At 40.2% G+C, this 14,681-nt stretch overlaps 1 protein-coding gene across 2 annotated transcripts in view; it reads right to left on the reverse strand.

Moving 5' to 3' along the window:
• The window catches only part of phactr1 (phosphatase and actin regulator 1), a 46,556-nt gene that overhangs the window by 1,892 nt on the left and 29,983 nt on the right, over window positions 1-14,681 (reverse strand). For both annotated transcript variants that reach the window (XM_023272302.3, XM_023272301.3), the window contains exons 2-12: window positions 14,177-14,341; window positions 8,741-8,821; window positions 7,665-7,787; window positions 7,376-7,579; window positions 7,035-7,296; window positions 5,395-5,597; window positions 3,184-3,340; window positions 2,037-2,092; window positions 1,880-1,941; window positions 880-1,020; window positions 696-772 (exon numbers count right to left, since the gene is read on the reverse strand). In XM_023272302.3, the coding sequence (XP_023128070.1) occupies window positions 696-772; window positions 880-1,020; window positions 1,880-1,941; window positions 2,037-2,092; window positions 3,184-3,340; window positions 5,395-5,597; window positions 7,035-7,296; window positions 7,376-7,579; window positions 7,665-7,787; window positions 8,741-8,821; window positions 14,177-14,341 (1,531 nt within the window). The remainder of the gene's footprint in view (window positions 1-695; window positions 773-879; window positions 1,021-1,879; window positions 1,942-2,036; window positions 2,093-3,183; window positions 3,341-5,394; window positions 5,598-7,034; window positions 7,297-7,375; window positions 7,580-7,664; window positions 7,788-8,740; window positions 8,822-14,176; window positions 14,342-14,681) is intronic.

Below are 14,681 nucleotides of genomic sequence, written 5' to 3' on the forward strand. Positions count from 1 at the left end.
GGGTGGAGAGAGGGATGTGGACTTCAGCGATCTGCACATTCTAAAAGAGGCAATGGTGTAGAGTTTTTATTATGGCCAACACTTTGATACACGTGAGTTTCTGGGGATTTAATTAATGACTAAAGAGGAAAATTCATGTACCCCAAGGTTACGCCTATCTACAACAGCATACCGCTTACTAACGGCCGACTTCCATAAAGCCTCATTTATATGTTAGGGTCAATGCTAACATGCTGAATACTGTTTTCTAGCCCTTTTAGCTGAGCTGAATCTGAAGCATTTTTCCACCACTGTGTTGACACCTCTGTAGCTCTTCTTGCAGAGTGAGAGATACTGTAGCTGTCAGAAATTCCCTGACTAGAAATTACAACTAGGAGGGTAATTTGAAATTTTCACACTTGGCTGCTCCTAAGTATTGCTTTAACAATCCAACAGGAGCACAGCACAGATACAGCCGAGGCTGACACGATGCAGCTTGAACTGATAAAAGTAGAACCAGCGCTAAAACTGTAATCTGAGATTTTCAAACACTCCCATCATACAAAAGACAAATCCAACATGACTGCTATTCTGGCAACACCCCAAGGGCAAACTTTACATTTTTTGGAATGACATTAGAGCCTCATGGTGTCAGTGGTGTTCCCATAGTCTAAGTCCTCTGACACAAGGTTAGCTAGCAAGAGTTAAACTTTCACCTGGTCAGATGTCGGCTGGATTCATGCACCTCCATTTCTGTGCTTTTAAACTCATTCAGCTCCTTTCTAATGGCAGCCTGCACGAACACACAAAGAAATCCAGACTTAGAGTACATAGACACACATCACTTAAATCCAGAGTTAGATATGCTGTCGTTTTGTTGTGGGTTTGTGTTAGGTGAACCTTGTCAGCAGCTGTGAGCCGAGTCCATGGCTTGTCTGCCCTCCTGTCGTAGTCCTGAGCCTCGGCAACCTCCACATAGTCACTGAAGCGGATGAGGATCTTGGCCTCCCTCAGCTCCTCTACGGTGGGCCTCTGGCTGAGCTGGAAGGCAGAAGAACACATGAAATCATTCAATGCTGACAATAAGTGTGGCGAAGAAAACATCTGTGCAGAAAAGAGGTTTGAGTATCAGACTTGTGAGTAAAGCAGGTGGCTCATTTCTCTTGTCTGGTGTAAGAAATTAACCAAGTTTTTCTATGTGTAATATGTATAGAATTAGGTTTTAAAGGGGCCATATTATATGTTCAGTCATCAGTATTGAATAGAATTGCGTGTCTCCAATGTATCTAGGAACGATAGCCTCATTTATTTCCTTTTTCTAGTAGAACGTATGATCTGTGCTGTATGTTGAGCTGAAACTTGAAATACACATTCTGGGGACATGCAGGACTTGGATTAACTTGTTAAAATGGGCATAACAGTGGACCTTTTATATCTGTGAATTATTGACATCGAAGGACGATCTTTACTCTTTTTTTTTTTCAAAACACCAGAAACCACAGAAATAATAAATTATGCTTATCAATAATTCTAACCCTGCACTTGGCTCTGCATCAAAATATAATGCAATTACAGCTTGGGTGAAATTTAGCTGTTGTATTAAAAAAATGCAAATAAATTAAAAAAATGTTATGTAAATTTGGAATATATGTCGTAATTATAAATATATAATACCAAAGAGAAAAGAAGAAGAATAGTAGCTTCAATTGGACATGATCACACACAGACACACACAAAATAACAGGGTGATGTAACTGAAACTATCATCCTTCTAAAGGGCTGAAATCTGAAGGGTGGCACCTCAGTCACCAAGGCAACCATGTTGATATGTCTAGTATGGGTTATGAACTAACCATCTGAACATGCTGATCAAAGACTGTCCATATCCTCTGTGTCTTACCTTCCTCGATAAATGTCTCTTGATCTCCCTCTTCTCCTCCTGCTCCTCCAGATCATTTCGAGCTGGAGGAAACGGCAGAAAGGCCACGATCTCACACACAGCAACAATTAATATTTCTGGGGTTTTCTTGGCTCTTATATTATGCAAAGTGACTTACGTTTCAGTATGTTCCTTTGTTCCAGCTCCTCTGCTGTCGGCCTTTGACTCAATCGCCTGAAAAGAAAGGAGTGCATCTATTTTAGGAAACCTATTTTTATATAATTTTAATGTTTGTGTGTGCATGCTTTCAAATCATCTTTATTGTACTCGACTCATTTTATGCAAGAGATTTTACTCATGTGGACAGACTGGGCAGACAAGCTGACTGTGCATGTACTGTCACTTTTATGAGGTAGTATTTTGTGAATTTACAGAGTCTGTAGGCACTGACTCAGAAAGAATACAGAGGTAGGATGACTGATAGTGAGTGTGAACCGGAGGAGGATAGAAGAAACAGGATGCCAAAACAGGAGGCTGTGGCCACAGAGAGGGTGAAAAGATCAGCCAGAGGAGGAGGAGAAATTTCTCTCCTGAGCTGGATAACAAAATGGTACCAGTGTGGCTGCTCAGCAAATGGTAAGATGTGTATTGTGTGTAAAATTGGAACACTTATCAGTATAAGCATATTTGAGCAATATTACATAAGAAGGTGTTCTGATTTACCGAAGCTGGACTGTCATATTCTCTGCAAAGTCCATTATTATCTGTAACAGAACATCTTAAGTGCGCCATTGTGTTTACACCATTAACACTATCCAAGGGACAGAAGGTCCACAGTCTATCAACACTTTAAATAATCAAAAGTTGAAATGTATGCAATCATAAATACTTATATTGAAGTTTTAAAAAGGGATGCTTTGTGACAGAAATAAGTTTTTGATGTAGGAATGATTAGAAAGCATCTTGTATGATTATCTTGGAAACACATTTGTGTCTGTACATGTTTACTGAGGCTTTCACTCCAAATCTGCCCCCCTCTTCAGTCCTGATACTACATGCTGTACTGTACCAGTACATGTCCTGCACTTCACCTTTAATCTTTCTGCTCCGCCTCCTCCCTGCATTATGACTCATCATCCATCATCTGCTCCCTGCAGCAGCCAGGTCGCATCTATCACAGCTCACATGGGCTGAAACACTTTGCAGGTGACTGGGTCTGCATGTGGAGTGCTGTGGCCACGTAGCAGACGTGGTTAATGACGTCTGTGATGCCTTCAGTGGCTTGGTGCCACGTCAGCATGCAAGCTGTTTATCCGGGAGCTCACCTGGTCAATTTGGTGGCTGTTTGTTGTCGAGACTCGAGCCGCTCCTGGTCCGACTGCAGCGGCAGGATGTTCTTCTCCTCCAGCTCCCTCTTTGATGGACGGTTACTCAGCTTGATGGCCAAAGAGTCTTTCCGTAAAACCTTCATGGCTAGTGTGCCTTCAAATGTAAGACAGGGGAGATGTATGTAGTGTCAACTCAGTTCTACATTTCCAGGCAGTTGATCTCTCACTTGAAAGCTTGTTTCTCTGAGGCTTAATATCCATCCATCCATTATCTATACACCACTTCATCCTTATTAGGGTTGCAGGGAGGCTGGAGTCTATCCCAGCTGACTTAGGGTGAAGGCAGGGGACACCCTGGACAGGTTGTCGGTCTATCACAGAGCTACATATACAGACAAACACACAAATCACACTCACATTCTGACCTAGGGACAATTTAGAATCACCAATTAACCTCAGCATGAACAGGGAGAACATACAAACTCCATGCAGAAAGATCCCAGGCCCAGGCTGGGATGCAAACCGTGGATCAAAAGGTGATGGTGCTCACCACCGAGCCACTGTGCAGCCCTGAAGCATAATATATTTTATAAAAATGTAACTTTAAATGTAAACTTCTATGTAATTTTAGAACCGATATTAGTGCATTAAAGCACTGCACCTCCACTACTGATGGGCTGCTGATATTGCCATGTCTTTTCAGGACATGGATTAAGGTGATTCTATGCTAACATGTTAGCCATGAGAGCTTGGTGTGGCCATAAGTATTTGTTGTGCAGTCCTTCTGCTTGCTAGTGGCCAAAGAAAGTCAATTGCTGCAGCTTTAAAGAGCTCATATTCTGTGGTTCTTGTTGTTTTTTTCTTTCATTCAAAGTGTTAGAACAATTTTTTTTTTGCATGTACAAGGCCTGCAAACTTCCAAAACCCACACCAAAGGGAGTTATTCTCTCCCTTACCTGCCTGAAATGCCACGTTTGAAATACAGGCTTTTCTTCCCTTACTGTACGTATGTATGTCACCATGTAACACACTTAGCCTGGTATCTAATTTGGCCACATCCTCAAACCAAAACCCTTATCAGACATTTGACATACAACATTGCTACTTCATCAGCGTGTTGAAGTGACAGACGCAGGTCACTCTTGTGTTAATGTTCCCAGCTTTACACAGACGTACCCACCACACGTGCAAGATTTTCATACATATGAGATTTGACCAAACATAAGGTGATGTTTGAAGATGTTTGTATGGATTCTGTTGAGGGTCTGATGCTGTTTTTGGACTATTATTGTGGCTTAAATGTTCTAAAATCCTTCCTCAGATCACTTCACACAACTTGAAGTATACTGTTTTTGTGTGTTCCTGTCCCTTAATATGACTGCGTTCAGTTCAGACTTGAGCCGAGTTGGAAGTCACAGAAATGTTACTTGGTCTGAGCCAGTAAAATTGACCTTGAGAATTTTAGGGAAATGAGCAGGATGCTCATTTAGACATGAAGCCGACACATTCAGTTGTCATCAGATTAACGGGAAGGAATGCATGTCTAAAAATTTTGGGGTTGTGGTAGCTGACCAATTAGAGCAGACTTTTCAGGACAGCGGTCAAAATGTAGCATTTGAGACAGAGGGTGGGAAGAGGTTCTACAGTATGAGGAAAAATACATTTGAACATTAAAGCATTTAAACTGATTCTAGTGTCTTCCAAAAAAAAGAGAGAAAGCTGTAATTGAACATGATATGGACTCTTTCATTTGACTTTTTCATTTTGGGAAACATAAGAAGACAAATCCCTAGTGAGACCCACACAGCACTGTCCCTTTTTTCCCCCTTTCTCATGTATTATATAAGAGGCCTTTTGCAATATATACACTAAAACCACAATATGCATAACGCTGGTGTGATGAATAATTCATATCTCTGATTACTAACTGAAGGTCTGAATACTTAAAGGCATGTGTGCAGTTGATGCTTGTGTAGCCATATGGAGACACACATATGCTCATACACAAAATAAAAATGACATATGTAGATGCATCCACTTCATAAATATGTATTATTATTAACAAGAAGCGACAGTTAAAGGACACACACTGAAAAAACCACTGCTGCTACAGTATTGATTGGCCTCAGTTAATTAGATGAGCAACAGTGAGCTGCTTCCAGAACCTTCCTGAATAAGAATCCCACAGAGGAAAAGAAAGACGCTTACTTGTAAACAGTGTATCATCCTCATCCTCTTCCTCATCTTCCTCTTCATCCTCATCATCTTCTTCCTCATCCTCTTCCTCCTCCTCCTCTTCTTCCTCGTCCTTGTACATACCCGGCAGGTCCTCGTAGTCGGCCTCGTTGGGGAGGTTCTCTTTGTCGTCGTCACACTCGATCATCACCGCGGGAACAGTGTGCATCATGGAACTGCAGGTTGGTGGGAAAGAGCAATGGTCACATGTGTGCTCACTGTCCCGTGAAGTAGGTTTAAATAGTAAAATAACACGAGAGAAGCTCTATGGAAGAGCATTAAAAGAGTTTGTGCCCCATCAATTTCTTCAGTTTAGTGAATCACGTGTATGTGTCACCAAATATCTTTACAATAAATTCCATCCAGGCAAAGAAGGGACAAGTGTGAGAAAAACACAACTGTGATTTGTACAAATAAGCAAGTTTAGACCCAAAAAACACATCAGGAGGCTCTTCCATGAACATGACCTCCTGCCCAAGGGAGAGCCTGGCTGATAGAAAATGAATCTTCAGACAGGCGACCAATCACACTGATGGATGTGAAAGAGTGAAGTCGAGGAGGAAAAGGGGTGGAACCAATATGCTTCCATAAGAGACTGTGGATGATGAAAACAACACAAGGTTTTCCACGAGTGACATTTTGTCAGTGACAGTATTCTTCTCCCTTCATGCACTGCAGCATAAACCTGAGGAGGTGGACAATCAGAACAATGTCTGAGAAACACCGCAGCTTTAGGATGAAGAAAATCAAGTATATAGGAGTAAAATGCACTCTGGGTAAGAACTGGAATGGAAAACTTTATTGCTAGCTAAGGATGAACGCTGTCAATTTAACCAGCAACAATTATCACATTTGATTCCTGAACATTATTTAAAAAGCAAATATGTACTGCTCCTAGTTTTTCAAATGTGAGGATTATGTTTTTCCATGCTTCACATCCATGTGAACTGAAATATCTTTCATTCATAGAAATAAAACATAAAAGAGCATTAAAAAACAAAATTTTGAGTATCTAAGCTTGATTTTAAATAGCCAACAGTTTGAGCAGACCTCAGGTGTTCAGGAAGTTTGTTCCACAGGTGAGGAGCATCATAGCTGAATGCTGCTTCACTGTTTTTGGTTCTGGTTCTGGGAACACACAGTAAACCTGTGCCTGATAACCTGAGGGATCTGGATGCTTCATATGGAGTTAATAAGTCCAGGATGTATTTTGATCCAAGATCATTCACTGCTTTACAGACCAGGAGTAAGATTTTGAACTCTATCATTTGACTAACAGGAAGCCAGTGTAGTGATTTGAGGACTGGTGTAATATGGTTAGGACTCCGGCAGTAGCGTTCTGGATCAGCTAAAGCTGTTTGATTGAATTCATTTTAAGACCTATAAAGACACCATTACAATAATCCAACCTACTCAAAATAAATGCATGAACAAGTTTCTCTGTGTCTTCTCTAGACACGAAACCCTTGATCCTAGCAATGTTCTTCAGGTGGTAATAGACAGATTTAGTAACGGCTTTCAAGTGGTTAATGTAGACAAAATAATCAGCAGAGTAACGAATAATGAAAAAGTTCCGTGTGTCTATCAAAGCCTCCAGTGGGAGTGATCCTCACCTCTCAAACCTCTGCATGGTGAGGGCCAGGGTCTTGTTGAGCTCCTCTATGATCCGGCTGGGCGGGTGGAGAGGAACAGGAAGTGTCCCGTACTGTAGCGAGTGTCCGCCCATTGAAGCGTGGCTGGGAGGGGCGGAGCACTTCTGGAAGGCCAGCGTAGAGGGCTCCATGCTCCCTGCAGGTACGGAGATCAGGAGCTTCTTTGGAGGTAGAGGAGGAGATAGCTTGACCGACATACATGGCAACTTCACAGGGGCAGCGTCTGAATGGGAGGCAGGATGTGACAGAGTTAGACAGGCAAACACAAGCACAGTTATGAGTGTTCATGAAGACACACCGACCTGTAATGTGATTAGGTAGCCTGTTGAAAGGTTTGGGTGGTAGAGCAGGAGGTTGTTTGTGTAGCGTTGGAGGTCTGGACAGGCTTGTTTCGGCGCCGTCAGCCGGATATACCATGGACTTCTTTGTGGGTGGAGCCTGGCTGGATTTCTGGACGTGGTCTTGTTGACATGTGCCATCACTGGGCATTTGAAACTCCAGTGATCCTGAAGAAAAAAATGAAAGAGTCAGAGGCCATAATGTATCAAATAAGTAATCAGGTAGCAGTGGTGCTGAGGCTGTGCTGCCTACCTACAGCTGCTGCTGCTCCTTCCATCAGCTCAGTACCTTCAGACTCTGACAGGCTAGAGCCGAACACCGGAGACCGACCGTTCTCCATCTTCACCTCCTCCCGCACAGCCGGAGATGTGCCATCTACGGAAAAAGACAAAGCAGGACAAGACGAATAGGGGGATGAAAAGACAAATGAGGATCCAAAGGAGGTAAATGGAAAAACAGGCAGAAATTAGAACCAGAGGAAGCCATATTGCTTTAGTGTTTTTGTTAAACGTAAATTTGCCAGCTGATCACTTTAAACAGAAAATGCACTGCAAACAATTCTGATAATCAATTAATTAAAAATACCAAGCAAATATGTTGAGGATTTTCATGTGCAAAACTAGTATCTTAATCCTGACCAAATGGTGACACTTACTATAGATATTTTACAAACATTTTTACAACTTCTACAAACTAGGCATTTTGCACACTACTCTGCACATCACATTTCACCGTGCTGTATGCATCTTCCAACAACTCGCTCATCTGAATACTGTTTTCAAGCCATACTGTATCTGTTTTATTTATCAAGTATGTTTTACTTTCCTCTCATTCTGTTAGATTTGCTCCCAACCACATCTCCTCTCTGATCTGTGAAAACACAGCCTGCAGTTCAATATAAAAGTCCCTCAATATTGTCAGGTGGCTGTTGGAGTCAGTCATGGCTTCTCAATTTAGCCAAACAGCGCAAAAAACGGTGGGCTATGGGGTTTAGAAAGTAAATGAATAATTTTTTGTCTCAAAATGAAAATGTATTAAAATCATTAACTTATCCCTACATATACAGAATTATTGAAAACAATAACCTGATATGATCAGTAATGATAATACTGAGTTATCCGTCTGCCATAGCAGCAGACTGAAACCAACAGATATTAGAGAAAAGACCAGAGACAAAGTGCCAATCTGCGAAGCTGCATGTAGAAAACCTTAAATAATGTACTTTATTAAAAGAACAAAATGAAAATGGACAAAATAAAATGATTAATCAACTAATCAGCAGTGCAACATTTCACATTTTAGTCCTGTGTGTTACTTGTCACCCTCACCTTTCTCATAAACCTCCTTCAGGAGTCCTTTCTTGATGAGCTCCTCTCTGCTCTGGCGAGTGGACATTTTCCTCTCCAGCACTGAGGGAACATGAGGAGCGTGACGTCAAAACAACAACAGAGAGAAATCTGGCGTGCCTGATACTAAGAATGTTACACTTGAATGTTATAATGTTGGGCTGGTGCTGAGGAATGTGCGAGGTGCAGCAGCTGTTTGTTTGGATTTGCTGCTTCCATCATTGTTGCCCAGTAATAATCTTGCGACTGAACATCTGAGCTGCACACAGACTTTACTAGCAGCCAGCTGATCCTGTGACAGACACACTGCTAATATCACGGTGCTGATGCTGACTTCTCTGTAGCTGTCTCACTCCAAATTACTGTTATTTACTATCTCAGATCATTATGTTACAATATATACACTACTGTTCAAAAGTTTGGGGTCACCTGGAAAAGTCCTCATTTTTAAAAGAAAAAGTATTTTTCAATGAAGATAACATTAAATGAATGATAAATCCAGTCTAGACATTGTTAATGTGGTAAATGACTATTCTAGCTGGAAACGGCTGATTTTTAATGGAATATTTACATAGAGGTACAGAGGAACATTTCCAGCAACCATCACTCCTGTGTTCTAATGCTACATTGTGTTAGCTAATGGTGTTGAAAGACTAATTGATGATTAGTGTGAGTTTTCATAGGAAACATGAAATTGCCTGGGTGACCCCAAACTTCAAATTTTTACAGTGCTGGATTTTACTTTACACAGTGACTTCTGTTAAAATAGTTGGATGCAGAACACAAGAATTCAGGGTAAATTGTGTTATAATAAGTAAATCTCAATATAGGATGAGAGCAACTCGGAGACCCAAAGACCCAGGCTGAAAGAAAAAGGTGATAAAACAACATGGAGCACTGTGGGAATAAAAGGCAGATTAAGAGCAGTGTTTGTGGGGCCCTCTTTAATCTGTCTATGGCTGTTGAAGAAGTCATGAATGAACTCTGGATAAACAAATGAATTTGATAGTGATACTGTTTTGTGATGGTGTACATTTTGGTATTGCTATCATCTGTTAATGAGTGACTGCAGTGACAGCTGTAGGAGTCAGCTCACTGGGTTATGATACTGGTAGCTGATGGTTGATAGCAGTAGATGGTTGAGGGAGTTGAGTGGTTTTTTAAAAATTTTTTATTGACAGACATTTCCCTGATTGCCATATTTTTGAGTATGTTGTAATAAGTTGATATTTTAGATGCATAAGTGGGTCAAAAATGACCTGGTGAGGTCATTTTCTAGCAAAGTCTTTGTAATGAAAAGTTATTATCATTTAACATTCCAACTATTCCTCAAAAACATATTTTTGATATCATCTTATTTAAATATTTAAGTTACCTTTTATACTTTTAAAGAAACTGTAATTGTATAACTACCCCAACCTCTTTATCACTGATAACATCATACAAGAGGTGATGCACAAACTTGGGGGGACAGAGAGCAGCAACAGTTAGAGGAAAAGAGTGGAAAAATGTCAACAAAATGGATGTTGACATTCTTCTATTGCTGTTCTGTGTAATATTCTTCTTTTTCAATTATCAAAATGTTCAAAATGTGTTATAAAGTGAAAAAAAAACATATTTCAAACATGAAATCGTTCTTGTGTGGACAAAAATATAATACAAACAGTAATAAAAAAGATTTTTCTTAAGCAAAATGACAAAAAATAGTATAATAACACAATGACTCTTATATGGGTCATTTTTGACCCACTTGTGGAAGAGTGTAGGATCCAATTACTCTTATCTAAGGGTTAATAAAGCTTAAAAACGCTGATATTTTTTGGATCCCAGCAAATCTCTTTGGTAGAGCTTCTCACAGTCAAGCAAACAAATTTTGACCTGAGCTGTGTTGTTCGGCTGCTCAGCGACTTCTAGTTTGTATCAGGGGCAGCCGAACAACACATTTTTAAAACAGCTAATTCATTTGTTAACTTCAGTTTTTGCTGAAATCAACACTTTCCTAGTAACCACTAAGACTGTCTACGGTCGGCAAAGAAAAATGTTCAAAAACTCCTTTTGAAGATCTTCTTAGGCCTTTTATGTGAGGGAACTGAATTCAGAGCCTTTTAAGACTTTTCACCATGGATACATCTGTAAATTTCTACTATTCAGTCATATATTTTGTGCTTACTTTGAACTTTATTTAAAACCGTTCAAAAATTTGGGGTAACCTAGATAATTCCATGAAGACTCACACTTTTATTCATGTGTAACATAATTGCACAAGGGTTTTCTAATCATCATTGAGCCTTTCAACACCATTAGCTAACACAATGTAGCATTAGAACACAGGAGTGATGGTTGCTGGAAATGTTCCTCTGTACCTTTATGTAGATATTTCATTAAAAATCAGTTATTTCCTGCTAGAATAGTCATTTACCACATTAACAATGTCTAGACTGGATTTATCATTCATTTAATGTTATCTTCATTGAAAAAAAAGTGCTTTTCTTTTAAAAATAAGGACATTTCTAAGTGACCCCAAACTTTTGAATTATATTATTTAAATACAAGGCATAATTACTGTCTCTGGATGAGACCTTAAAAAATCACATACATCCACATAAATGAATTTACTTTGACTCAATGATGGCAGAGGTCCAGAATGAACACATGGTGCACACAACATGCAGCCACCTGCGTGTACACGTGTGTGCTATAGAATGTATACTGTGTGCTACTAGGATTCAGAGAAAGGAGGAAGGTTTCAGTAGGAAAAAGAAAGAATTAAACATGGAGCTGCTGTGACAGCTGGGAGAACAGCTTGGCTGCAGGAAACCTCTCTTCACCCCTCTGCTGTGTGTTTGTGTCTCTCACTGAGAACAGGATGTAAAACTGTTCAGCCAGCTGAAAAACAACAACAGCGTTCGTTTCTACAGCCAAATCAAACTCTTTGTCCTGTTTCACGGCTTAGGACCCAGAGAATATTGTAGCTCTGAGCCAGACATGCAACAACGTTCATATTGCTCAGATAGAGGGGCATTGCTCTGGATCAAGAGGCAATTTACTACTACAGAGACCACATAGTGGCTGACAGCCTCCATTTAAAGCTAATTTGTTGCTGCAGTGAACATTAATTATTGACTCTTCCACACAGCTGTTGTGTTTGCATCTCCGATCAACACTGTAATTAACAGCTTTTAGCCATAATGTTTAAACCAAGTGAAATAAACATACATTGTGTACATGATCTTTACTATTTGCTGTACAGACTGTTACTATTATGACTACCTGATTGTTTCGTCTTCATTTTTTAGTCTTCTGTGACTAACCTCTTGGTTTTTTTTAACTAAATCTCTTAAAAATCCTTTCATCTCTGTATAGAAAAGCACGTCTATCTTTGTGAGAATCACGTCAGAAAGTAAGACAACACTTGGCTGAACAATCAGTTTGCTAAATATTGATTCTGAGCTGCATCTGAGATCTACACTGTTCACCTTTTGTCCTGGTTGAACTGAAAAGTGTTGAATGCTGATGCTCCCCAGTATCGCTATCAAATCATTTTCAAATCAGGCTGTATATTTTCTGTATTGTTACATTACACAGACTGACTTTGTGAAAATCCTTTAATATTCACTATATAGTTCCTTACACAGTGTGTCTGTATGCAGCATTTACTTTTACATTATTATGCTTAAATGATCCACAGTGCGTTAAATAAGAGTCAATAACTGCATGGTGCTTTGTGCAGACAGGGAAAAAGGTCAATTTAGTTGCTGCCAGGGGAGAGTGACCTTGGTGTGGGGTAAAAGTGCTCATTTGAGTTTGTTATCTAAAACATGTCATAATTAAATGGAATTCATTATGTGGATAGTGACTGACTTTGGACACAGCTTGATTCAGACCTGGCACTATCATCATAAACCACTTTTATTTCCACCTGCAGCCAGTTAAAGGACTATAGGATGATGATTGAAATAAGCTGACAATTTATCAATTCAGTGTTATCACTATTGATGATGTGTTTCTTCTACAAAGTGCAGAGCAAACTAAGCCAAACTTTGCCTTACACTAACAGCAGACCGCCGAGGCTTGGCAGTAACGATGGTCTGGTTGATGCTGAAGCCTCTCTCCGTTTTACACAACCATAATGGTCCGCAGCAGGTGTTTTCTGCAGTTCCTATATCACCCCCTGCTCTGCAGCTCGGCACCACTGCTGAGCTCCCATTCATCAATGCTACTGTTGCTAGGTACAACAGGCACATTTATCTGCTGTCACATGTGAGTGAGGCAGCTTAAAGGGGACCTACTATGCTCCTTCCACCTCTCTATTTTTCTGTGACTCCAATCGAGTAGCCTTACATTCACATTCATAAATAAAAAAAAATAAATAAAAAAAAACACATATATTTATCTGACAATGGTCCTTTCTGCAGCCTCTGAGTTCATTAATAGTCTGAAACGCGCACTTTTAGCTCTGGGCTCTTTAAGTAGGGCTACGCAGATTTGTCTGTGTAATTGATGACATATGGTTTTTACTTTTTAAAACACGAAAAGCGCTCAAACAGCACAGTATTCTGCCTAGGCTGGCCAGTCGTATCGTTTCCTACAGATAAGTCCCCATAAGTCCGCAGTGGTGGATTTGAAGTAGAATCGCAACCATGTGATCGTCAGCAGGCAGCTGATGTAGTGTTCACTCGTTGTCATAGTTACAGTGATGTCGTCCCTCTATCTCGCAATGATGCAGAAATCTTTGACAAATCTGTGGATCCAGACTATAAGCTGCATCACTGCCAAAATCTAATCACTTGTGAACTGGTGTTACTGTTCACTGACTGCAGCACAAACTGCATCTGGCTCATGGCTGGAACCAGAAACGACGCAGCAATTATGTAGTGAAGTGAGAGAAAACTATTTATTATTGAACTACACTATCGTTCAAAAGTTTGGGGTCACCCAGGTAATTTCATGTTTTCCACGAAAACTCACACTTTTATTCATGTGCTAACATAACTGCACAAGGGTTTTCTAATCATCAATTAGCCTTTCAACACCATTAGCTAACACAATGTAGCATTAGAACACAGGAGTGATGGTTGCTGGAAATGTTCCTCTGTACCCCTATGGAGATATTCCATTAAAAATCAGCCGTTTCCAGCTAGAATAGTCATTTACCACATTAACAATGTCTAGACTGTATTTCTGATTCATTCAATGTCATCTTTATTGAAAAAAATGCTTTCCTTTCAAAAAATAAAGACATTTCTAAGTGACCCCAAACCTTTGAACGGTAGTGTATGGCTACGTTTAATAAGAACATCCAACACTGCAACATGATATATAGGAGAAAATAAGGAACGTCTGCTTTAACACAGGGAGGAAGAGGAGCAAAACTGAGTGGTAATTGAGGTGTGATGCTGACAGTGGTTTGGTTCTCACCTGCAGAGGTCTGCTTGAACTTCTCACTCTTCTTCTTCCTCCATTTCCACGGTTTGAACAGGCGTCCCAGAGTGGCGAATTTGCTGCGCCGTCGGATGGGAGGCGTGTGCGTGCCTGGGACCAGGGAATCAGAGCGCATCGCTGCCAACCTCTCTACCTCCTCAGCTGGAAAACACAAGGAGAAGCATTAACCAAGGCAACAAACAAAACCTCATGGTGCTCGATGGTGTTTTTGTCTTCCACCTGAAAGCACATTAATGGTAGAATTCAAACATACTATTATATGGAATTTATCTGGAGTGTTTGTCATAGAATTAGCAGAAGAAAGTATGGAGCTGCAATGACTAGGATCATTAATCAGTACTGTTGATAACTGTAGTGGTGACTCTAAGTGGGTAATAGTCCACAGCTCCCAAACATCCTACCCTCCAATGTGTCCATCATTTTCAGATAAAATCAATATAACACACTCATAAATTTCACCTGTCACACCTCTATTGACAGA

The sequence above is a fragment of the Amphiprion ocellaris genome, chromosome 2 (assembly GCF_022539595.1).
Source record: "Amphiprion ocellaris isolate individual 3 ecotype Okinawa chromosome 2, ASM2253959v1, whole genome shotgun sequence".
NCBI classification, from domain to species: domain Eukaryota; kingdom Metazoa; phylum Chordata; class Actinopteri; family Pomacentridae; genus Amphiprion; species Amphiprion ocellaris.